Raw genomic sequence first — 24,864 nt, forward strand, 5'->3', positions numbered from 1 at the left:
GAGAAATTAACTTAAAAACAACAAAACAAAGCCGTAGTTAAGAAAAAAAATGTGGGGTGCTTTAGTTTTGACCATTCAGTTTTTAAATAATATGAACATTTCAATTTTTTTTTCAGTATAACCAAAACGCTGTATATTTGGTATTATATTTTGTAAATACTTAAAGTAACAAGGAAACACATGACATATGTATATGCCATATTTCAAGATGTTTGATTGAGAGATTTAGCATTATTTGAAATGCCATTAGGGGGGTGCTTTAGCTGTGGCCAACACTGTATTTATTTTTCTTTTACTTTTTTTTCACTCCGCGTAAAGCATTGTTTTATAATAAAAAACATTTTTCCTAAATTTGTGAAATAAGTTTTCAAATTGAATATTTCAAATTAAATTTTTTTTAATATTTTTTAGTGATTATTAGATTCTTTTAAAATGTCTTTTATTCATTAGTTTTTTAGAATTTCATATAATATTTTGCACAATAATACAGCAATTTTTACTTTTTGGAATGCGTATTTTCATTTAGTGTTCATATTTAAGCGGCTTTATATATTTTCAGATTATTTTTCTTAAGAATTTTTTAAATTTAAGTAATACTCTTCTTCTTCTTAATTGGCGCGTTAACCGCTTACGCGATTTTGGCCAAGTTTAACAAAGTGTGGCAGTCGTTTCTTTCTGGTGCTAACCGTCGCCAGTTGGGCCCACCAAGTGAAGCCAAGTCCTGCTCCAGCTGACAGATTACAAGCAGCAAATTAAGTATCATTCGCGCATATAGAGCTATTCAAGTCCAAATTCCTGTCAAGAAATTGAAAACTAAGTACGTTTCACGCTCTCTTACGCCCCATCAAGACATACGGTTGGCAAGTATGGACGATGAAGATGAATGATGATGAATGGACGATGAAAATATGACGGCAATACTCGAAAGGAAAATACTACGAAAAATATATGGCCCAAACAAGCTGGAAGATGGCACATGTCCTATTAGATAAATATCTGATTTTGAACACCTCATTCAACAAGGGCAATACACCATAAAATATTTATACATATATAGAAGTCCAACGAATACGCTGACTTGCACACATCGAAAGAATGCCAGAACAAAGGGCACCAAAATGAGCCTTCAACAAACAACTGCATGGGAAGCGAACTGAAGGCAGACAAAGGAAAGGTGGGTAGATGCAGTTATCGACTATCTCAAAGAGATGAACATCAAAAACTGGTGGCGCTTAGTAACGGATCGAGAAATGCAGGGGAAGATATTTGCGGACCGTCATGGTAAGGGGGAAGAAGATAAGTGAAAAAATTACGGAAATGACAGATGAGGGATGTTTATCTGTAATATTAAACTCTTGAAAGTCTTAGTATACCGCATAAATGCTGCAAGATGTCTAGAAGGTAAATCTTTAAAAAAAATTTTACAATGTAAAGGTAAGCCTGGACCGGTTTTTAAGAGGTAGGCTATGAAGAGATCTCTAAAGATCTTAAGGAGATTACTTAGAGGTGGTTTTGTAAAATTAAACCAGCAGCATTCAGGACAACTTAGCTTAGCGTTTGCCTCGTGAGATAGATAGCACGAAATAACGATATTTTTTTACTACCGCGTCTTTATTAGGATTGCATGTGAGGCTTTGGAAAAGGACTCGCTTAGACAGTGACTTTGGAGCTCTCTAGCATCTAATACGTTAAGATAAAGACACAAATCAGGTGGAGCTGAAACAGAACAAGAGAAAATAAATTTACTTAAACTTAATTCAGCTTTCTACTCGTATTACTGTACAGCTTCGGTAAAGAAAAAAACAATAGAAATTTCTAAGTTTTCTTGAAAAACTGAATCCAAATTCAAATGAAAACTTAACGAAACAACTGAAGTTCTCAGAGTGATTGTCTTGTGCGAGAATATATGAGTGGCTCAGTGCCACCCTTGCCTAACCCTCGAAATTTCATATTTGGAGTTATTATGCGACACTACTTAGAAATACTCCAAACTATCCGTGCTAAAGTTGCACATCCCTAATTTTTGAACGAGACAAGGCTGACATCTATGGGCAGTTTTGGCAATCTCAATATGTCAAAAGTTATTTGGGCCATTTCTGCCTAGCCATCAAAACATGGCGGCCGGGAGCGACATGCTGTTTTCGTTATCCGACTTTTCAGGTGACGATAGTGATAAAGACAAAGACTACTTACCTTCAGATGAGGTCTCAGGTATTATAGTTTCATTTATTCTTATTATCCACGGGAGAGAATGACGAGCAGCTCGTGGAGGATAATAAAGGGCGAAAGAGAGTCAGGCAGCCTCACAAACATACACAATATATTAGAAAACTAAAGCGTGCACGTGGTGAAGAATATCTATCTACAAAAGGACGACTCATTCCACAAAAACGGTGTGACTTATCAGAATGTGGATGTGTACTTCACTGTTCTCAACAGATTTCTGAAGACCGAAGAAGAGATATTTTTAAAGGATTTTACAGTATGGATGGGCCCATGAAACACTCTTTCCTTGCAGGTCAAATTGAGGTTACAGATATTAAAAGAAAATATACCAAAAATGAAAACAGTCGTAGGGTTAAAACAAGAATCTACAGGCTTTGAGATGAACAAGGGGAAGACAAAATTGTTTGCAAAAAATTCTTTAAAGGGACACTGGCTGTATGCGACGGAACCATTACAAATGCATTAAAGAGAAAGCAGCAATCTGGTAGGCCGAGAGGTGACTTAAGAGGAAACATAATCCACATAATAAAACTAGCTTGGCAGATGAACAAAGGGTTCGCGATTTTATACAACAATTTCCATCGTACGATAGTCATTATTGCAGGCGAGATAGTAACAGAAAATATTTAAATCCAGACCTAAACATGAAAATGATGTATGATATGTATAAAAATTGGTCCATTGACAATAAGCACCATACAGTTTCCTTACTTATTTTCCCACACATTTTTAATACAAAATTTAACCTGCATTTTCACCAACCGCAGAAAGACACTTGTCAAACATGCGACGAATTCAAGCTAAAAATAAATACTTTGCAGACAGAAGCTGAAAAGCAGACTTCCAAAGTGCAACATGACATTCATTTACGACAAGTAGATGTCATCCGGGATATGAAAAAACGAGATGCCGTTGCAGCCAGATCTATCAATAATACAAAGCAAGTAATCGTGTTCGACCTACAAAAGACATTACCTACTCCAGTTTTGACTACCGGAGTTGTATACTACAAACGTCAACTCTGGGTGTATAACCTATGCATACATGATGAAGTAAATAATGTTGGACGCATGCACGTTTGGAATGAACATATTGCATCAAGAGGCGCACAAGAAATCGCATCTTGTCTTTTGTACCACATAAAAAACTGCTTGCCGTCAACTACAGAAGAAATCACTCTTTATAGTGACAGTTGCGGGAGCCAAAACCGAAATATTAAAGTGGTTTTGGTTCTTTCTTATGTTCTACAACATTCGAAAATTGAAAAAAGTGACATGAAATTTTTTATATCGGGGCACAGTTTTTCAACATGCGACGAAAATTTTGGAATACTAGAAGAAAAAGCACCATCCCCATATTTTCCATCCCGATGATTTGTTAAATGTAATTAATTCCACTAAGAAAAAAAGTCCTAAATTCAATGTTCATCAGATGACGAAAGATTTGTTTTTTAGTACAAACACTTTGGAAGAATCTATTACACATAGGAAGGTTTCAACTAAAAAAGGGAAGGTCGAATGGCTTAAAATTAAATGGATTCAGTTGCGAAAAGGAGAGCCAAAGAAAATGTTTTATAAGTACAATTATGTTGAAAATGATCTACTTTTCAGTACACTAGACCTGACAAACAAATCTGGTAGGGGTCGCCTTTCGCTTTATTTTCCATCTCAATTAGCGGCCCTGTTTCCAAATGGATGCGCTATAACTAAAGAGAAGAAAAAGAATTTGATACATCTTTTGAAATTTGTGCCTCCAGTGCACCACGACGTTTACCAATCACTTAATATAGGGGTTGTTGAGCAAAATGAAGAATCAGAAATTGAAGAAAATGACGAATAGCAATTTTTCTCATCACTTCAAGGATGCCTAAGCATCACGTCCTATTTGCTTAGTAAGCGCCAAAAGTGCCTATACGTTTGTACCAAAGTCATGATGAGACAATAAAATATTTATTTTCTTAAGTTAACTTGTAGTATTCAAGGAATGTATTTTCAGTTTAATTAAATGTTTCAAACCTTCCTAAAAAGGCTGTTTAATTTTTAATTACCTATTAACTTTGTCACTAATTATTAGGAAATGACTAAATTGAGGCTTAGGCAAGGATGGCACTGAGCCACTCATATACGTGCAGAGTATTTGAAATCCTTGACCAAGCCGATAGAAAACCCTGGATTAGATTGGAAGGGCGATTGTGGGAAAATCTGAGGTCAATATGGAAGTCCCAGTTGAACGTAATTGTCTATTGTAAATGCTCACTGTGGCTTTGTAAGATTAAACCAGCAGCGCTCAGGGCAGCTTAGCTCAGCTTGTTCGTTGTGAGGTCGGCACCATGATTCGGCATGAACTTTTAATCGGGTTCCGTGCTTTATAAATCAAGGTTTACTCCTGTTACTATCTATAATACTTCTATCTCCCTATCTCTTGGTGCTCCTTGTCTCGACCAATTCAAAATTCTATCTCCCTATCTCTTTATTAATCAAGATACCATCCATGTGAACTCCCATACTTCTATCGCCCTATCTCTCTTATCTCTGCCGGATACTAAAAAACGTGACTCCAAATATTTGAACGTAACGATTTGACTGTAGTTCCGCACGTCAATAGCGGAAATGGTGAATCGATTTCAGCTCGTCAAAGAAGATAGTCCAGAAAGATAGTCACAGAATCTTTTGACGTGATAACGTCTTATAATTCGATTTAACAGGCTGCACGCACGAAAAAATGTGTCGTTACCTTGCTCATTACTGTTCATATGTAGTTACCTTGCTCATTGCCGTTACCTTGCTCATATTAGTGTTACCTTGCTCATTACTGTTCATATGTAGTTACCTTGCTCATATTAGTGTTACCTTGCTCATTGCCGTTACCTTGCTCATATTAGTGTTACCTTGCTCATTAGTGTTACCTTGCTCATATTAGTGTTACCTTGCTCATTGCCGTTACCTTGCTCATTGCATTGAATGAACTGCAAGCGAAAGGGCGGAACGAACGACAAAGCAAACAAAGCAAACGAACGGCAACGTTCGATATCTTGCTCTCTCCTACTTAAGTGAGCGTATATATGTATGTATGTATATGCGCAAATGTACATATATAAATTCACGTATTTGTATTTGCATATGCCTTCTTATTGATTATTATTAATTTGATTCACTTGAAGAATTTAAAGTAAAACCAAGTTTGTTAATAATACCTGTTGTTTTAATGTTATAATTATTAATTTTTTTATTATATATGAAGGAAAAAATGTATGGTATTTAATATTTACCATATACCTTATAAGATATGTTGTCTATACTAATTAATATTATAAAGAGGAAAACTTTGTTTGTTTGTAATGAATAGGCTCAAAACTACTGGACCGATTTTAAAAATTCTTCCACCATTCGAAAGCTACATCATCCACGAGTAACATGGATTATATTTTATTTTGGAAATAGGGCTCGAGATATAGGTCAAAACGTGGACCCGGGTAACCTTCGGATGTGTATGTACGATATGGGTATCAAATGGAAGCTGTTGGTGAATGCTTTAGTCCAGAGTATGTTTCATGCTGCTCCGTGACTAGGGTCTCGAGATAGAGACCAAAACGTGGACCCTAGAATGTGTTTGTACAATATGGATATCAAATTGAAGCTGTTGGTGAATGCTTTAGTACAGAGTATTTTTCATGCCGCTTCGTGACTGGGGTCTCGAGATATAGGTCAAAACGTGGACCCGGGTAACCTTTGGTTGTGTATGTACAATATGGGTATCAAATGAAAGCTGTTGATAAGTGCTTTAATACGGGGTAGTTTTCATACCTATTGATGACCAGGGTCTCGAAATATATGCCAAAACGTGGACCCGCCGTGTCTTTGAACCGAATTAAACCAAACTTACATACATTGTTAAGTAGGTATTGAAGATGATTTCCGTATAGTTTGAATACCTATTGGTAGATAGGGTCTCAAGATATAGGTGAAAACGTGGACCCGAGTAACCTTCGGACGTGTATGTACAATATGGGTATCAAATGAAAGCTGTTGGTGAATGCTTTAGTACAGAGTATTTTTCATGCCGCTCCGTGACTGGGGTCTCGAGATATAGGTCAAAACGTGGACCCGGGTAACCTTTGGTTGTGTATGTACAATATGGGTATCAAATGAAAGCTGTTGATAAGTGCTTTAATACGGGGTAATTTGTTATGTTATGTAATGTTATGTTATGTTATGTTATGTTATGTTATGTTATGTTATGTTATGTTATGTTATGTTATGTTATGTTATGTTATGTTATGTTATGTTATGTTATGTTATGTTATGTTATGTTATGTTATGTTATGTTATGTTATGTTATGTTATGTTATGTTATGTTATGTTATGTTATGTTATGTTATGTTATGTTATGTTATGTTATGTTATGTTATGTTATGTTATGTTATGTTATGTTATGTTATGTTATGTTATGTTATGTTATGTTATGTTATGTTATGTTATGTTATGTTATGTTATGTTATGTTATGTTATGTTATGTTATGTTATGTTATGTTATGTTATGTTATGTTATGTTATGTTATGTTATGTTATGTTATGTTATGTTATGTTATGTTATGTTATGTTATGTTATGTTATGTTATGTTATGTTATGTTATGTTATGTTATGTTATGTTATGTTATGTTATGTTATGTTATGTTATGTTATGTTATGTTATGTTATGTTATGTTATGTTATGTTATGTTATGTTATGTTATGTTATGTTATGTTATGTTATGTTATGTTATGTTATGTTATGTTATGTTATGTTATGTTATGTTATGTTATGTTATGTTATGTTATGTTATGTTATGTTATGTTATGTTATGTTATGTTATGTTATGTTATGTTATGTTATGTTATGTTATGTTATGTTATGTTATGTTATGTTATGTTATGTTATGTTATGTTATGTTATGTTATGTTATGTTATGTTATGTTATGTTATGTTATGTTATGTTATGTTATGTTATGTTATGTTATGTTATGTTATGTTATGTTATGTTATGTTATGTTATGTTATGTTATGTTATGTTATGTTATGTTATGTTATGTTATGTTATGTTATGTTATGTTATGTTATGTTATGTTATGTTATGTTATGTTATGTTATGTTATGTTATGTTATGTTATGTTATGTTATGTTATGTTATGTTATGTTATGTTATGTTATGTTATGTTATGTTATGTTATGTTATGTTATGTTATGCTATGTTATGTTATGTTATGTTATGTTATGTTAAAGTATATTATGTTATGTTAATGTTAACTCATTCTCTATATCCATACAAAATATCTATCAAACAAATAAAATTAAAATTTTCTTTTGAAAATGCAACCATTCAATCAGTATTTTCTTATGACGTTATCACGTTAAGCTATCGTCAGTAAACCGACTTTACAGACAACCTCTTTTTTTTTTGACCTGGCCTTCAGTTTTGTAGAACAAAAAATTCGATTAAAAAACACTTGAAATCTCAAATTTAATTCTGTATCTCTGGCCTTCTCATAAATCTGAATATTTTCCTTTATTTTCGCTTCATCTCCACTTTGATAATTGCTATTCTTACTACCTTCTCACACTTCAATTTATCTGAATTAGTATTCATATTTCCATAACTGCTTATTTGGCTTAATTATGCAGCCGTAGCAAGAAAAATAAACAAAAATGGAACGAAAAAATGTCAAGCCAGAGTTTTGCTAGCTTAATTGAAAATTAAGTTTGTTTTTCACTTTTTTTCACCCAATGAAATAAGAAGTAGTGTAACTCAGGTAGTAATTTTTTTAGACACAAAAAAAAAAGTGTATATATTTCAAGAGCGCAAAAGAGTAAGGGCAGCTCAAAAACCACAAAGTCAGTAAAATAAACACGCCGCAAAAGCTTCTTATTTTGCATAGCTGAGCGTTTAAGCAGCTCAAGACGACAGGACAACCCTACACCTAGACCCACAAACGAAAATTCAACGGCAAGCTAGTAGGCGATCAGGCGCTAACTAATGGACGAGCGAGTGAGCTGGTAGGGAAGAGTAGTGAGTTGGAAGAGTTGCAGAGCTGCAGAGTTACAAAATCTCAATGAGTATTCCACCAGTCGCCTGCTTGCCTCATTCCAACCGCAATTCTCATTAAACGCACAACAACATTTACTTACGTAAAATCAGCCGACAATGACAATGGCAATGAGCCAGTCAGTTTGTCAGCCAAGCGACTGATTCATAGAGAGGTAAAACAGTGGGTAACAGATGAAGGAAGGCATCGCGCATAAAATGTTTACTCATGTTGCTCTTCGACAAAACAACAATAACAGCAATCGTACAGTGCAACATCAAGGCAAGGCAAGGCAAGGCAAGGCAAGGCGCGTCAACAGTACTCGCTCGCGCACCACTCAACACCATCCAATTCAGACAGACAGACAGCAGCGTAATCACCATCATAAGCGGTCATCGTCAACAACCTGCTTGTTATTGTAAACGCTTTGTTGTTGTTGTTATTGTTGTGGTGTTGCTGCTTTGTTATTTAACAGCCGGTTAACTGGCCTAGCCGAACATTCAACTGTTGTTGCAAGTAATTAGCGTACGAATGGATTAATCTGATTTCAATTTCAGACGTCAGTTGCTCCCAGTTGACTTTATTCGGCGCTTCTTCGTCGTTCTTCCAAAACTGGATGCTTGTAATTGTTGTTGTTGTTTTCTTTCGTTGTTGTTGTTATTTTGCTTTTGTCATTCGAGTGTTTCTTCTACGTTCGTTAATTTGCCGTTTGGGTTATTTGCTTTTTGATTTTTTTCATTTTTAATGCGCCAAGTGTTTTGAAAATTTCTTTGTCACCTCATTCCATAAGATAAATGTGCTGAAGTGTTGTACCCCCTTCTACCCCTTCTACCATGTCACTTCGATGCATGGCTCAGCTTCGTATACTCGCTGCTGTTTTCAATCCGAGCAGCAACAAATCAGCTGTTTTATGATTTCTTCTTATTTCCTTCTCTTTATTGCATTTCATTTATCCATCTCATCTTTTTCTCTTTACTCATTTTTACCAGTTTTCTGTTGTTTTTTGTTGGTTTTTGACTTCCGTTTAATTTGTAGATTTTTCAATTTTTTGTGCGCTCTCATATTTTTCAACGCTCCGCTTTTATAATTCACGTAATGATCATTTGATTTGCTCATATTCGTTTTCATTGTTTATCTTTCGTTATTAATTTATTTAATCAGTGTGTGAATAAATTGCGCACCACGCCTTTCCGCGCCGCTGCTTCGCTGATTCAACGGTGATTTCCTGTGACCGATTTATGGAAATTATTGCTTGCAATCATTTTTGGTGATTGTCCAAAACGCTCTTTCATTTTCATTTATTTTTTGGTAAAGTTTTAAAGTGTCGCTATGATAAAGACTCGTATCGCCATATCGCCAAATTAAAATAAAGTTGGCTAACTGAATCATGTAGGCACATACAGAGTGATACATATAGTGGTTCATTTATATTGTAAAGGGTTTTTCAATAAGGGCGGGTAGATGTTGAAATGGAATAAAACAAGCTGTGTGTGAGTTATTCACAAAATAATTTTTTTATTTGAAAGGCGCATATATGCCATTAAGTGTGGAATATGACATCATTCAAATGCCCGCCTCGGCTTCTTACGGTGGAACGGATCCGAGTGGTCCAATTTTCAATGACTCTTCCGCATAGATCCGCCTGAATTTGAGCGATGGCCTGTGTTATGTTTACCTTTAGAGCATCGGTCGATTGTGGTTTATTCGCATAGACCTGAGACTTCAAGAAACCCCACAGGAAAAAGTCTAGCGGGGTCAAATCGCATGACCTTGGTGGTCAATTCACATCACCCCTGGGAGAGATAACCTTACCCTCAAATCGTTCATGCAGAATGTCAATCGTGGCGTTTGCTGTGTGGCAAGCAGCGCCGTCCTGCTGGAACCACATGCCGTCTAAGTCCATATGGTTCAATATGGGCCATAAGAAATTGGTTATCATCGTTGTGTAGCGCTCGCTGTTGACGGTGACCGCCTCACCAACGTCGTTTTCAAAAAAGTACGGACCAATGACGCCGGCCCAAAACCCACACCAAACGGTAACTTTTTGAGGATGCATTATCACCTGGTGAACCTCGTGTGGATTGGTGTCGTCGCATATACGGCAATTTTGTTTGTTAACACAGCCATTCATCCAAAAATGCGCCTCGTCACTAAAGATGATTTTTTGCCCAAAACTGGGGTTCTCTCCCAAACGATTCGAAGCCCAGTCAGCGAACAAACGGCATTGTCTATGGTCATCAACTTTGAGCTCCTGGGTCAGTTGGATCTTGTACGGGTGTAGGCCCAAGTCCCGACGCAAAATTCGCCAAGTTGAAGTCTGCGAAAGGCCAAGTTCTTGTGCACGGCGAGGAATAGACAGCCTCGGGTTCTGCTGTACACTTTCACGGACCGCGGCAATGTTCTCGGCTGATCTTGCGTTCCTTGAACGTACGGGTGTTGGCTGATTGTTTACTGACCCGCCACCAAACGTTGAAGAGTCGACTTTGAAGGGCCGGCCACCACGTCTACCGAAAAATGGTTGCGTTAATGAACACTCATTTTGATAATAAAGTTTTATCATTTGAACGTGGTGTTCAATCGTGTAACTTGCCATGATGATTTGGCATAAACAACTGAATGATAAGAAAAAGATTTGACAGATGTCACCAAAACAAAAAATGGCTGTCACAGGGCGCCAAAATCGACCTGCGCCAATTTGAAAAACTCTTTATATAGGTGCAGCTAAGCTCTCGCTGTTTTTTTTTATGAAAATACAACTTTGTTCTGAAAAAATGGTTACAAGTGAATCATTGAAAGTATTGCCCATCACTGGCTACTACTTTTTCCCATCTTTCTGGTAGATCTCGTATACCGTCGCAGTAAAACTGTTCATCTTTTGAAGCTATCCACGAATCAAGCCATTTTTTGATGTCTTCATATGAATGGAACTGCTGGTCACTTAGACCAAGTGCCATCGATCGGAACAGGTGATAATCGGGTGGGGTAGGATTTCCCATTTAAGTGTTTCCAGGTAGGTTTTAACGGGTTTGGCAATGTGAGGCCGAGCGTTGTCATGCTGTAGAATCACTTTTTCATGTCTCTCCGCGTATTGCGGCCGCTTTTCGCGCAGTGCTCGGCTCAATCGCATCAACTTAAGTCTATACCGATCCTTAGTGATGGTTTCGCTTGGTTTTAACAGTTCATTATAAATACCGCCAACTTGGTCCCACCAAATACATAGCATAACCTTCGCGTCGTGAATATTCGGCCGAGGCGACGACGTAGAAGCATGACCGGGCAGTCCCCATGACTTTCTTTTCTTTGGATTGTTGTAATGAATCCATTTTTCATCACTCGTCATGATGCGATGAAGAAAATTATTCCTTTTTGCCGCTGGAGCAGTTGATCACAGACGAGAAAACGACGTTCAACATCCCTTGGTTTTAACTCATAAGGAACCCAAGCCCCCTGTTACTGAATCATTCCCAAAGCATGCAACCGTTTGGAAATGGATTGGCGGGTAACTCCTAATACTGAAGCAAACTCTTCTTGCGCTTGACACGGATCCTCATTGAGCAATGCCCCCAATTCAGCGTCTTCGAAGGTTGTTGGCCTTCCTTCACGCGGATGGTGGTCAACTTTAAAATCACCGTCTTTGAAGCGACGGAACCAATCTCGGCACGTTGTTTCACTTAAAGCAGCATCTCCATAACTTTTTGTAGCTCTCGATGCGCTTCAGCCGCCGTTTTCTTCGAATGAAAGTGGAAAATCAACACTTCCCGCAAATGACGATTATTCGGCACAAAATCAGACATTTTCATAAAACCAAAAGTATATGATACCAAAACAAAATCACTAATGTATCGAAACAGTTTGTTTACCATGTGTCTAAGCTTGGTAGAACGTAGAATATCTCTTGCCAACAAGTACTACTTTGGACTAAATAGGCAATTGAGTAGTAAAATCCTTTCTCGACGAACAAAACTAACACTCTATAAGGCTCTCACTATGCCTATCCTAACGTATGGCGCAGAAGCGTGGACGATGACAACATCCGATGAAGCGACGCTTGGAGTGTTTGAGAGAAAGATTCTGCGAAAGATTTTTGGACCTTTACACGTTGACAACGGCGAATATCACAGGCGATGGAACGATGAGCTGTATGAGCTTTACGACGACATAGACATAGCGCAACGATCCAGCGGCTACGTTGGCTGGGTCATGTCGCCCGAATGGATACAAACGCTCCGGCTCTGAAAATATTCGATGCGGTATCAGCTGGTGGTAGCAGAGGAAGAGGAAGGCCTCCTCTACGTTGGAAAGATCAGGTGGAGAAGGACTTGGCTTCACTTGGTGTGTCCAATTCGGCCAAAATCGTGTAAGCGATTAAGAAGAAGAAGAAGCTTGGTTTATGACGTTTAGGCTACATATTATATATTGGAATTGACTAGCACACACTGCTAGCGGCATCTATTGACAAACAGCTGGAACTTAGTTGCGCACCTATAATATTTTATTTTAACAGTGACAGTGACAGCTCTTTCCCGCGGAAGTCGTGGCAGAAAGTCAGTATCATATCCTCGCGGAACGAGGGCTACAAAGCTCCTGCCACAATCGATCTTTTGCACCGCAAGTTCGGTAATAGTGCTATCAGTCGTCTCGACGATGTCAATTGGTCACCTCGGAGCTGCGGTTTGACGCCTTTAAACTTTTTTTTGTGGAGTGCCTTAAAGGACCGATGCTATGCGAATAATCTATTAACGAATCAGGTCCGCAAGATGAATATGATGCCAAGCCATTTATGAGATAGAACCGGAAACGTTCACGAAGGTCTTGAAAAACTGAGTGAACAGAATGTGTTACTGCGAGGCCAGTCGAGGCAACCATATGAATGAAAAATTTACTTTGGTTAATTTTTTTGAATTTTTCAACGAAATCTCTTTATGGAGCACCCTGTAGATGCAACTGCAAGCAACCAACTGTCTTGTACCACCACATCTCGATGTTCCATTCAAAAGTTCATAATCGACTAAAATGGAAACAGATTGGTTTTTTTGGGGATTTTTTCCCCCCGAAATAAAGGAACTCAGCTATTTTCTGATTTTACACTTTAGATGCAGCTGGAAGCTTGCGTCTACACATATCGATATGCTCAACATTCAGCAGTTCAAAATCTTTTAAAATGGGATCAAATTGGTTTTCTTGACGATTTTTATATACTTTGATTTTTTTTTTTCAGAAATAAAAGAACTCAGCTAATTGCTGATTTTTACAGCTCAAACAACTCATACCATCCGAATAGTAAATCTTAGAGGTGTTTGTGGGAATAGGTACTCCGTTCCATAATCTTTGATGATGAGACGAAAATGTGCGCCAGCGAAGTGGATGCCGAAATTGCTACGCTCCATGCGTTTAATTTTTTGTTAAAGTATTTTTGTTTTATTATTTTATTGAATTTCACTCATTTTTAACTCTCGCTTTCCGAGAGTCGCTAAGTGACTTAAGCATCAAGTCTGCATTTATTAGCCTGCCGGCACAAACAAAAGGGGTTCGTCACTACAGTTCGCCTAACTGTGCATCTGTGCATCGGTGCAGTCAGTAGCAGCCACTCAATGGACTTCACCGAAGTAACGACAATAGCTGTGGTGTGACTCGTGCACAAAAAACGTCACCTTGAATGCTTTGTATGGCACAATGGACGCGGTATGACATTTATGTTTTATGTAGTGCTTAAAGCTACTTATAAATATGTTGCATGCAACACCAACCAATAATGCATACACACACCCGTCTAAAGCCAAGTAATCGTACAAAGTTGAAACCCATCAGTCAGTGACATATCAAAGCGAAATTAAATTTGACAGACAAGCGCGCTAATTTCGTGGTTACAATGCTTCAATGCGTGTATATGTGTGTAAGTGCAATACATACACGCCATTCTGTGGTGGTGCGATGCGACGAGCAATGCAATGAAAGGCTGCACCGGGTTGTGCTGATCCTGAGTGTACGCCTTTGTTTTGAAGCTTTTAAATGTTTTGTTTGAAGAAAAAAATAAACGAAATAAAAAGAAAAATGTAAAAGAAACAAATGCAAGCCATAAAATGCTGATGCAGCGCTAATGAAAGGGGTGAAAAAATTTAAATACTTTTCTTGCTGTTATTCGGTTCAGTTGACTCTACGAACGAGTTGCAATGAGCCGTGGAATTTTGCAAAAATTTCCAACGGACAATTTGTGGGATTCTATTTTTTCGCCGAGCTAATAAAAGTCGAATCAATTATTTATTAATTAGAAGCAAAGTTAATCGTGCCCGCGCTTCAAATTTGAACGAAAACTATCGTTTGCCTAACGTATGGTTCAGAGCTCTTTTCGTTCGGTCAGTGCTGCCCATTTTAACGAAATTCGTTAATTCATTTCCTCTATAGTCTTAAAGTTAAGACCACTTCTGGTAGTCCTTCATTCGTTCCTTCAATCCCATATACGGCATGCGCCAAAGCAGCAAAGCTCACGGAAATGCTAAGCACATGAATGGCAAACATCGGTGGGTCAACACAGAGCAAAATAAGGCTAATCATGGTGCTCACGAACCCAATTCTGCTGTCAGGCTGCGAAGTATGGATAGATGCGCTAAACTGCAAAGCCAAGCGGAAAGCACTGAAAGCTGTGCAACGAACAGCGGCACTCAGTGTCGCCTCAGCCTACCGCATTATCCCTTTCGCTGCAATCAATGTGATCACTTTGCAGATACCCGTCGACCTCATGGCCCGGGAACGAATGGATGCGTGGGGCTCCAAGAAGAAGCACGTCATCACTAGCATCGCGGAACGGAGATGCCAAACCATACTGCGGCGGCAAAGCCGTTGTGACAGTGAACCGAGTGGCAGATGGACGCTGAAACTCATTCAATCAATAGGCAAATGGCTCCAAAGGAACTTCAACGAAGAGAATTACTTCTTAACTCAGTTTCTCTCGAACCACGTATACTTAGATACTTATACAGATACCTATACCGAAAGGACGAGGTTAGCGATCCCAAGTGCATTCACTGCGAAGCGCCGAGCGATGACTCGTAGCATACGTTTTTTAGTTGTGACAGATGGCTCGTAGAAAGAGATGCTCTGAGGAAGCAGATTGGCGAAATCGCGTCGAGAATCATAATCCGCAAAATGTTCTAACGCGAGGACAGTTGGAACGCGGGAACGAGATACATCGAGAACGTACTACGGAAAAAATAGACCTCGACGCAGTGCAACAAAGCGAAGCCGCGATGACTTAAGAGACACAAGATCTCGAGCCTACAGCATGAAAGCTGGCTACAAATACAGTGGACCCAGACGTGGGTGAATAAAATTGATGCCGTTCTGGGTCCGCCCGAAGTAATGCAGAAAGTAGTTGCATGAAGGGTGTCTTCCCAGAATAGGAGGAGGGACTGTTTTAGTGGCCACACCACTTGACACAGTAGACGACAGTCGATTTAAGTCGAAGGCATTTTAAACCCTACCTTAAACCCAAACAAAAAAACGACCTTACATTCGCCCATTCTGATGTTTCATTCGCCTCCCTCGAATGAAGGTTTCCACGGCTTCATGTATTCTGCCACTGTATGCGTTATTCTCGGTCCTTTCTACGGTACAGTGACCATGAGCTCCTTTCTCTTTTACTTTGTATGGCCCACATAATTTTGGCTTACGTTTAAACTCGTGCGCTTAGATGGGTAGAAGTGGCAATCGGTCTTTAAGCCAACTCCCTAAGACTGTTGCCGATCCATTGTGATACCAAAGTAGTAGTTTACCTGTTACTCCTCGTTGAACCAGTTTGTTTTAAGTGCAAGCCCATTGATCTGGCTGACCCTTACATAAGTCACTAAGTTTCCAAGGGGTTCATTCAAGAAGCACGCGGGAAAGTAACAGAGAAGATGTCTGACAGACTCTACCTCTTCCTCATTCTTTCAGTTTCTGTAATAGTCAAAATGAGGTACCTCCAATCTTTGAGCATGTTGACTTAAGAGACAATGGCTTGTGTTCAAAGCAATTGACATGGAGATGTTTTTCCTCGACCCATTAAGTAGCGCCTTTAAGTGCCTGACGTCAAAATTTGGGAATTTTTTAAGTGGTAAATGCCAGGTTATCAATCCATCTCATGTTGGCTGAAGTGACAATTGGAATACACAGTTTGTAAGTTGAAAGTGCGCTTAACCGTAGCGGTTTTCTCACTCGATCAGACAGAAAAAAACGCAGGAAGCATTTTCAGGCGAATTCGATGGCTGTTGGATGGTATGCGATTTGTACATGGGCAAAAGTTCATGGATAATGATGGCAATGTGTGACGGTGCGTTATCAGGATGCAAAATCCACGAGCTGTTTTCTCACGAAAACTTTATTTTTTTGGCGGATTTCTTCACGTAAAGGTCTGAAAAACACCTACATTTTTAATCTTTATTAACTGTTGTTCGGGCGAAAATTCGTGGTGTACAATACCGTTGTAATACATAAAAATCGTGAGCGTCGCTATCTTTTTTGAGTGAAAACGAAGTGGTTTTTTTTTGGTTTTGGTTCATTCGGAGCTCTTCACTCACTCGCCTGATTTCTGGATTGCATTTCGTACTAATAAACCACAGTCTCATCTCCAGTAATGATACATTTGATGAATGTTGGATCGAATTCAGCTTTGGAAATCATGTGTTTGGCGATATCAAAGCGGTTCCTGATTTGCATGAAATTCAGGTCCTTTGGGACCAACAATCAACTTTGTAGCAACACAGCGCAAGACCAAATCATTAACTGCAATGTCCTGAACGGATCCACAAGCAATGCTCGAGTCCTCTGCCAGCTCTCTGGTGTTTAATTAGCGATTATTGATCAACTTTTCTAATACAAATTACGACTGCAAAAGTCAAGCAATGGCAATAAAATAGCGATTGGTAGGCATCTTAAACATAAATATGGCAACATAAAAAAAAAAAAACAAAAAACAACAGCACTGAAATCAGTTGACTTAGAGAGCTTTTGAACTTTTTCGACAAGCTAATTTAGATTCGAGCTCATTGGGTGCGACTTATTGCGTTGAGTAATCTGCCCTCTTCTTAAATTTGCTGAACCGTGAAGGTATGATTGCATTGGGTGGTTTTATTGGGCTTTTCGTAAAGATGAGTAAGAGCAGACGACTTCATAAATACCCTAAACCGTTTCGGTATGATCTCGTTGGGTAAGTTGACTTCGTCAAGCAAAACATAGGAAGTGCAATTTGGAAATATTTTCTCTGCATTACGACTGATTCTTGTTGTCCTCGAGTGACCTTCCCGTAAGGCGTCTCTTAAACCGCACTCTGATTACACTGCAATACTACTTCGTTTGGCCAGTTTGCTTGATCGTAAGCGTTTAGAAATTTTATGGTTTTCATTCCGAAATTTATCGGTTACCTCCTTTTCCCTACCTCCTTTTCACTCCACGCATCCCAACATTGCTCTTGTTCTATATTTAAAGAATTATTTAGGTCGTTGCCGTTTACTTCAATTATTTGCGAAATTCGATACTCTATTATATTTTTATGTGCTTCTTTATGTTTTCTGTTTTTTGTTTTATATTTTTTTTATTTATTTTTTTACACATTCCAACTTGACGTGCATAACGCGTTATTTGCTAATTGCTGACTACGGGCACAACATCAAAAAGTGGAGTAAGTGACGAGTTAATTAAAAACTGATTAATGCTAAACAATGCTTGATGAGGGTACCTACTCGCAGCAGAGAAAGAAGAATAACAAAGCTGCCTATGCAAAAAAGAGTGGCAGAAAGCAAAAAAACGATCGTCCAACGAGCGTCACATAAGCGGTGTGAAGTGCTTGAAAAGGATTAAATATTACGTAAAGAAGTAAAAGGAAAAAGTCCTCTGAAAAAGCATTCCAACAATAGAATGCAGCGGAGCTTTGAGCTGCTCACAATCACGTTAAAAGCTTGGAAAAAAGCTGCTCACATAAATAAATTTACCATTACTTTCGCCATCTGTTGAGAAAATTTCGCAAGGCGAGGATCAGCTGTGAGTGCAGGCACAAAAATGCTCATAAAGAACCATTAATTGTAGATGTATGTATGTATATAGGTTTCAGTGTGAATATAAAGTCATCAAAGACGCAAGAAAATACCTCGAAAAATGCTTAACACTTGCGGGTGTCTATAATTGTCGACAGCTTTGTTCCGGTAGACCACCCAAAAGCAAGCGTTGCAGTGGCACCAGAGAGCAAATGGGCCTACAATGCTGACGCGAGTGTCATCCATTTGTTGTTGTGGCTGTTGACGCTTGAAGCTGCCAATTGACGTCAACCTTTCGGGTCGCCACTTTACACACACAAACGTGTGAATGGGTTGTGTGTGCGTGCAAGTGAGTGATTGACGGACTGACTGACGATTGGACTGTGTAAATGTGGCTGATTGTCAGTCGGCTGTTAAGGAAAGCAATATAAGTGCAATTGGTGCAATACATGACAGGTGAAGTACACTCATACATACATACATACTTACATACATACATATATACATATGCATGTAGAAATAAATACATGGAAGCTAACAAAAAAAAAATCCAGAAAAAAACATTTGTACTTGATGTTACAAAGTAGATTTTTGGAGTATTGAAATTCAGACAAAAGAAATTTAGAAATTTTGGAAACTTAAAAAAATGAGTAAAAATTAAGAAATGAGTAAAACTATTTGACTTACTCGGCGCATGCGATAGAACCTTTCATCCAAGCTGTCGAAGCTTTCGGCGCGTCATTCAAGGCGCGTGTCTTGGCCTTGTCTTCATTGGGCACAACACACTGCCTACCCGCCAATTTATTCCGAAAGAGAATAAAAAGAGTTTTGGAGCATTCAATAGCCTTGAACACTCTCTCCCCAGGAAGTCGAGTCAGTTCGCGCTTTCGCAGCAAAACTCGTAATGCGTCTCCGTCATATCAATTGGGAGCGCAAGGCACGGCAGCAATCAATAGTAGCAGCACCGGGCGCAGCATCACCCATTAGCAACAATGCAGTATAGGCTGACCGAAATTGATGGACCGACGATATCAACCACAGACACTTGAGTCATACACTCGCAATGATGTACTATTTGACGTAGAGACACAAGAAAACGAGCCTATGGCATGAAGCTGGCTGGTGGACCCAGATGTGGGTGAATACAATTGGTCCTTTTTATGGATGCCGTTCTGGACTTTCCCGAAATAATGTAAAAGTAGTCCCGGATAGGGAGACTCCCCAGAAGGAGAGGGGGGATTGTTTTAGTGGCCACACCACTCGACGCAGTAGACGACCGTCGCTGTAAGTGCGAAGGCAATTTGATCGATTGCCTGCTTCAATCTGATCAGCTGTTTGCAGTAGAGATCCAAATTGAGTGTTTGACCCGATGCGTAGTAGATGATTTTCTTCCAATGCTATCAAAACACAGCAAAACATTCTTGGCCGTGAAGTCGGGTTTGACATGCGTTTCTGGCTATTCACCGCAAATGGAGTACAATTTTTTTCGGTTGTCGCTCTCGTACGTAACCCGTTTTGCAACATAAGTAACCCGTTTTGCAACAACCAATCATTGCAAAAGCGGGCCGACTTTGTTACGTTTCAGTAAAAATCGCAAGTGTTAAATCGGTTCGAAATATTAATTTGCGTCGTGTGGCAATCAAACACTGAGCTTCTCTTTGAGACCAGCCTGTTGAAAATGGTTCCACGCGGTTTTATGGCTCATTTCCATTGTATGCATAATGGATTAAGTGCTCACATATAGGACCGACTCCACCTTTTCTTGGTTTTATAGACATTTACAACGATTGTCCTATACCCTTGCCTTTAAATCGCTCTGTAGTATGATCTTATACAACTAGAGATATGTTTGTCTAAATACATCTACCGGCCACTTTCGGTCTGAACTTTTTACTTCACCTCATATGAGCGGTTACTCGTAATCCATTAAACACTATCTAAGACCCAGAAGAGAGGCTTTTAAGTGAACTAAATCTATGGAATGAGAAACTATGATATCAAAGATATTACCGCTTACAGCCTTTGTGGGGGTTTGGCCGAGCTCCTTCTCATATTTGTGTTATGCGTCTTGATGTTTTCCCGGAAATGAAAGGACCTAAAACTTTACGCTACCTCCGAACGACGACCTGCATGACGAGCTTTTTTTTATTTTTTGTATTTGAAAATAACTTCGTTAATAGTTTGCTCATGTTCAAAATATATTTTCATGAAATACACTCGTAGGCTTGTCATTGCCTGCCGAGAAGCAACCGCCATTAGAAACAACTTTTTCTATCAACCGGTGTTTCGTGCCCGGGGTATCAAACCTGTGCACTTCCGAGTGGTAGTCACGCATGAACCCATTCGGCTACGGTGGCCGAATTTTGATATGTAGAATAAATTACGAAGCTTTCAGAGCATTTGAGCTCTAAAATATGTAAAATGGGTAAGGTGGCTGCGCATACCGCTTTACTGCTACTCGGGGCTCAGTGAGTCTGAAATCAAATTTTTTTTGTTTACAAACTAATTTTTTCTTTCAATTCCCCTTTCTGTTATTTTCTCCGTTGACTTCAACCAAACCTAACTTTTATTTTTTGTTTACAAAAAAACGGGCAATTTTCACTCTCAGGTTAATTGTACAGTCTTGTGTGCTCTTATATTTGATGGAGAGGGAGAGGTTGAGGAGAGTTGCCGAGTGCGAGCTCACGAGCCTAACGTAAGAGCCCCTGCTTGCGCGCAAAAATGAGATTTTTAAGTTTCGTAGAAGATAAAGCGGAGGTACACAGGTTGAACGCACAGAATCTCTGCTCTCTCAGTCTTAGCATGCTGATTACAGTTATAGACAGGCACGTGCCCAGGATGAGTGTGCAAACATAAGATTTCTGCGGAATGTCTGTCTCGATGAGGAAGAGGCGGAGACGATCTCGTACCTCCTGTGCTATTGTCCTACTCTATCTGGTCGTAGGTTAACTATTTTAGGTAGACAATTTTTTAATGAATTGAAAGATCTCAGTTCTTCTAAAATTTTTTAAAAGTACACACTGGTTTTAGGAGAGATACCGAACTTACGAAGGTTTTTGGTTTCGACATATGTAAGTCAAGACCCAGTTGCCATCAATGCCTATCAATGAAGTTTTTGAGTTTCTTATACTTTTTGGTATACTCATTCGACTATACTGCCTTCTTGTTGAAACTTCTAAAATGCGCGCTGGGTTTAAAAAATACATTCTGTCAAAAATATATCGGGAATTGTTCATTTAAAAAGCGCGCGTTACAGATATGTCTGATTTTTTTTTGCTGGAATGTTGGTACAAGCAAAGAATATGTCTTAAATTTTGTGTTTTGAACGAGATTTCGTGTACCGAAACATTGAAAATGTTGCAGAAGGCCTATGGCGAGTGTGTTTTAAAAAAACACGGGTCTACGATGGGTATGAGGCTTTTGCAAAGGGCCGAGAAGTCGTGGAAGGTTTGCCCCGATCTGGCCGCCCATCAACGGATGAAAACGTCGGCAATGTCAAGGAAATGGTGCTGGAAAACCATCATTTAAGTTTGAGGGAGATAGCTCGTGACCTTAGCGTGTCTCACGAATCAATTCGCAATATTTTAAACCATCCATTGGGCATGAGACGCGTGGGTGGTCGACTCGTTCCTAGAGAGTTGAAGTTCTTTGAAAAAATTCATCGGAAGAATGTGGCTGAAGACATGCTTGAGCAAATGAATGCGGGCCAACGTTTATCCAGCGCATCATAATAGGTGATGAGACGTGGGCATATTAGTTTGACATGCAAACTAGCCAACAGGCGGCTGAATAGCGCTATCCACATGAGCCGAAACCCAAAAAACCACGTCAAAATCGGTCAAAAGTGAAAGTCATGCTACTCGTTTTCCTTGATTATCATGGTGTTGTGCACTCGGAATTCGTACCAAATAGTTCTACAGTAAATAAAAAAATTATTTGGAAGTTATGTGACGTTTGAAGGAGAATGTGCGTAGAAAACGGCCCAATTTGTGGAAAGAAAACTCATGGATCTTGCACCGTCTCACAAGGCTCATATTGTGAACACTTTTCTTTGACCAAAAACTCGACAAATATCATCGAACAACCACCGTATTCACCGGTCTTAGCCCCCTGTGACCCTTTCCTTTTCTCAAAACTTAAATTGCCTGTCCGCGGACCCCGCTTTGAGTCGATAGAGCCCATTAAGGAGAATTCGCTGAAGGAGCTGAAGAAGATCTTTTCAAATGCGTTTAAAAGGTGCCTTGATGTCTGGACTAATCATTGGCATATATGTATTGCTTCAAATGGAGCCCAATCTGATAAAAATAAATTTGGCTGATTAAACAATAATTTTGCGTTTTATTGAACAATTGCTGGTACTTTTTAGACAGAATGTATACCTGTTTTTTTTTTATTTATTGATTTCTTTCAATGTCTTTCCAAGATCTACCCACACCTGAGACGCGTTCGCGACAAGTGCCCACTCTACAGTAGTTTGGTCGACTTTCGTGCTTAAAATCTCAGCAATTGCTGCCGCTGCTTACTTTTCTCGTCTTCTCGAAAGCGCTGACTTATTTATTATGCGTAAAATGCTTCAATTTCTATAGCGCTAATCGAAATTATGCTACATAAAAACAAAAATTATTGAGCGGTAGAAATATTTTAGCCCAAAATTGTTTCAAGTGTTAATTCGTGTTTGAGAAGTGTTTTACTTGAACTGGTTTTGGTAATTGCCTGTAATTTTGGAGTTAAAATTGTTGTTTTTTTTTTGTTTTAGAAAATTAGCATTACATCAAGCAAAAAACGTCTTTGGCGGCGTTAGTAGTGCAGAGTATGTTACTCGTAATAAATACTACTTGTCTACTTACTGATTGATTAACGCAAGACTTGCAAATTGGGTAGAAGAAAACAACGTGCTCACAGAATTCCAAGCCGGATTTAAAAGAAACTATTCAACTGTAGATAACATTTATAATCTTGCGTCTATTGTGCATCTAAAGTTTCATGAAAAGAAGATTTCAAGGCGGCGTTTGAAGGGTGGTGAGGAGACCGTTGATTTATAAACTTCAACAGATGGGAATATCTAGCAAAATAACGAACCTGATAGAAAATATCTACGAGAATACTAGATCTGCGGGTTGGACGGGAAAGAAGTATCCGACTATTTTGAAACCTGCACTGGTGTGAAACAAGGATGTCTGTTGTCGCCATTATTGTTCACTTTATACCTAAATTATTTGCACGACTATTTGGAAGGTGGACTATTGGTTGAGGGCATGAATATAAGTCTTCTCCTTTACGCCGATGATATTGTTCTCCTAGCGGATAACCCTAAAGTCATGCAATCCATGACTAATAACCTGGAGAAATACTGTGCTGAATGGAATATGGAAGTAAACCCAAATAAATCGAAGGTGATGGTCTTTAGAAGAGGTGGACGACTTTCCGAGGCAGAAAAAGGGTGGTGCGAAGATGAAAAAATTAAATCAATGGCAGAATATAAATATCTTGGTATCAATCTCATAGCCCAAATGACATTCGGCAAGCACTTTTCAACCAAGCATCCTTTTTAGGTGTTTGGCCGAGCTCCTCCTCCTATTTGTGGTGTGCGTCTTGATGTTGTTCCACAAATGGAGGGATCTACAGTTTCAAGCCGACTCCGAATGCACTCGGAGGTTTGCCATTGACTGCCGAGGGGCGACCGCTATTTTAGAAAAAAACTTTTTCTTCATTTTGGTCTTTCACCGAGATTCGAATCTACGTTCTCTCTGAATTCCGAATGGTATTCACGCACCAATCCATTTGGCTACGGCGGCAAGCACTTAAAAGCCAGAAATACTTCAGTAAAAGCTATTATTAATTGCACATGGAACATTTTTTTAGCGAAGCCATTCATTTCATTAAAATCAAAATGGAAGCTGTTCCAAGCGGTGTGCAGATCGATACAAACCCACGCAGCGCAATTTTGATGGTATGCCTTATTCGAAGAAGGAAATAAACTTCAACATTACTTCATTAAAAGAATAATCAAACTACCCGAGCTCACTCCGAATTATGCAATAACACTAGAAACTAATTTAGAAGATAGCCACATTTATTCTTTAGAGCTACACTTGAAGTATATCTGGAAAACCTTTCATAAATGCAATTGCAAAAGACTCCCACACAAATTCACACAAGGCATCTTAAGTAAAAATGAGTTCGAGTTCAGACTGGCTAGATCGCTGGGTGTAACTTCTTACCAAAATGAAAAAACAAGATCTGAACATGTCAGGGCAAAAAGCACAGTCAAGCGCAACGCGAATTTATAAACATTTAGACTACTCAAAAGGGGAATCATATATTAAAGAAGCTATGCGACTACCTGGTTGGTTGGTTGGTTATAGTGGTGATTCATCCAGAATCCAACTAGCGCTTTGGCACCATTTTGTTGTCACAACCTCGTTACCAACTTGTTTAACAGTTATTTACAGCAAGACTATATCCAGTCTGTGCGGTTTAGGAACCTTATTAGGTTGTTGACGTCTAAGCCAGACAGTTTTTCGAGACTCTCGAGCACCGGGCTGCCCAAGGTTAACATTCTGTCCTTTCATAG

At 38.9% G+C, this 24,864-nt stretch overlaps 1 protein-coding gene across 1 annotated transcript in view; it reads left to right on the forward strand.

The window, feature by feature from the left end:
• The first annotated feature begins 2,114 nt into the window (after positions 1-2,114).
• LOC129238387 (visual system homeobox 1-like) overlaps positions 2,115-24,864 on the forward strand; it is a 63,788-nt gene continuing 41,038 nt past the window's right edge. Inside the window, exon 1 of the mRNA XM_054873412.1 lies at positions 2,115-2,211. Within this exon, the coding sequence (XP_054729387.1) occupies positions 2,115-2,211 (97 nt within the window). The remainder of the gene's footprint in view (positions 2,212-24,864) is intronic.

This window comes from Anastrepha obliqua, chromosome 2 (genome assembly GCF_027943255.1).
Source record: "Anastrepha obliqua isolate idAnaObli1 chromosome 2, idAnaObli1_1.0, whole genome shotgun sequence".
In the NCBI taxonomy this organism is placed as follows: Eukaryota; Metazoa; Arthropoda; class Insecta; order Diptera; family Tephritidae; genus Anastrepha; species Anastrepha obliqua.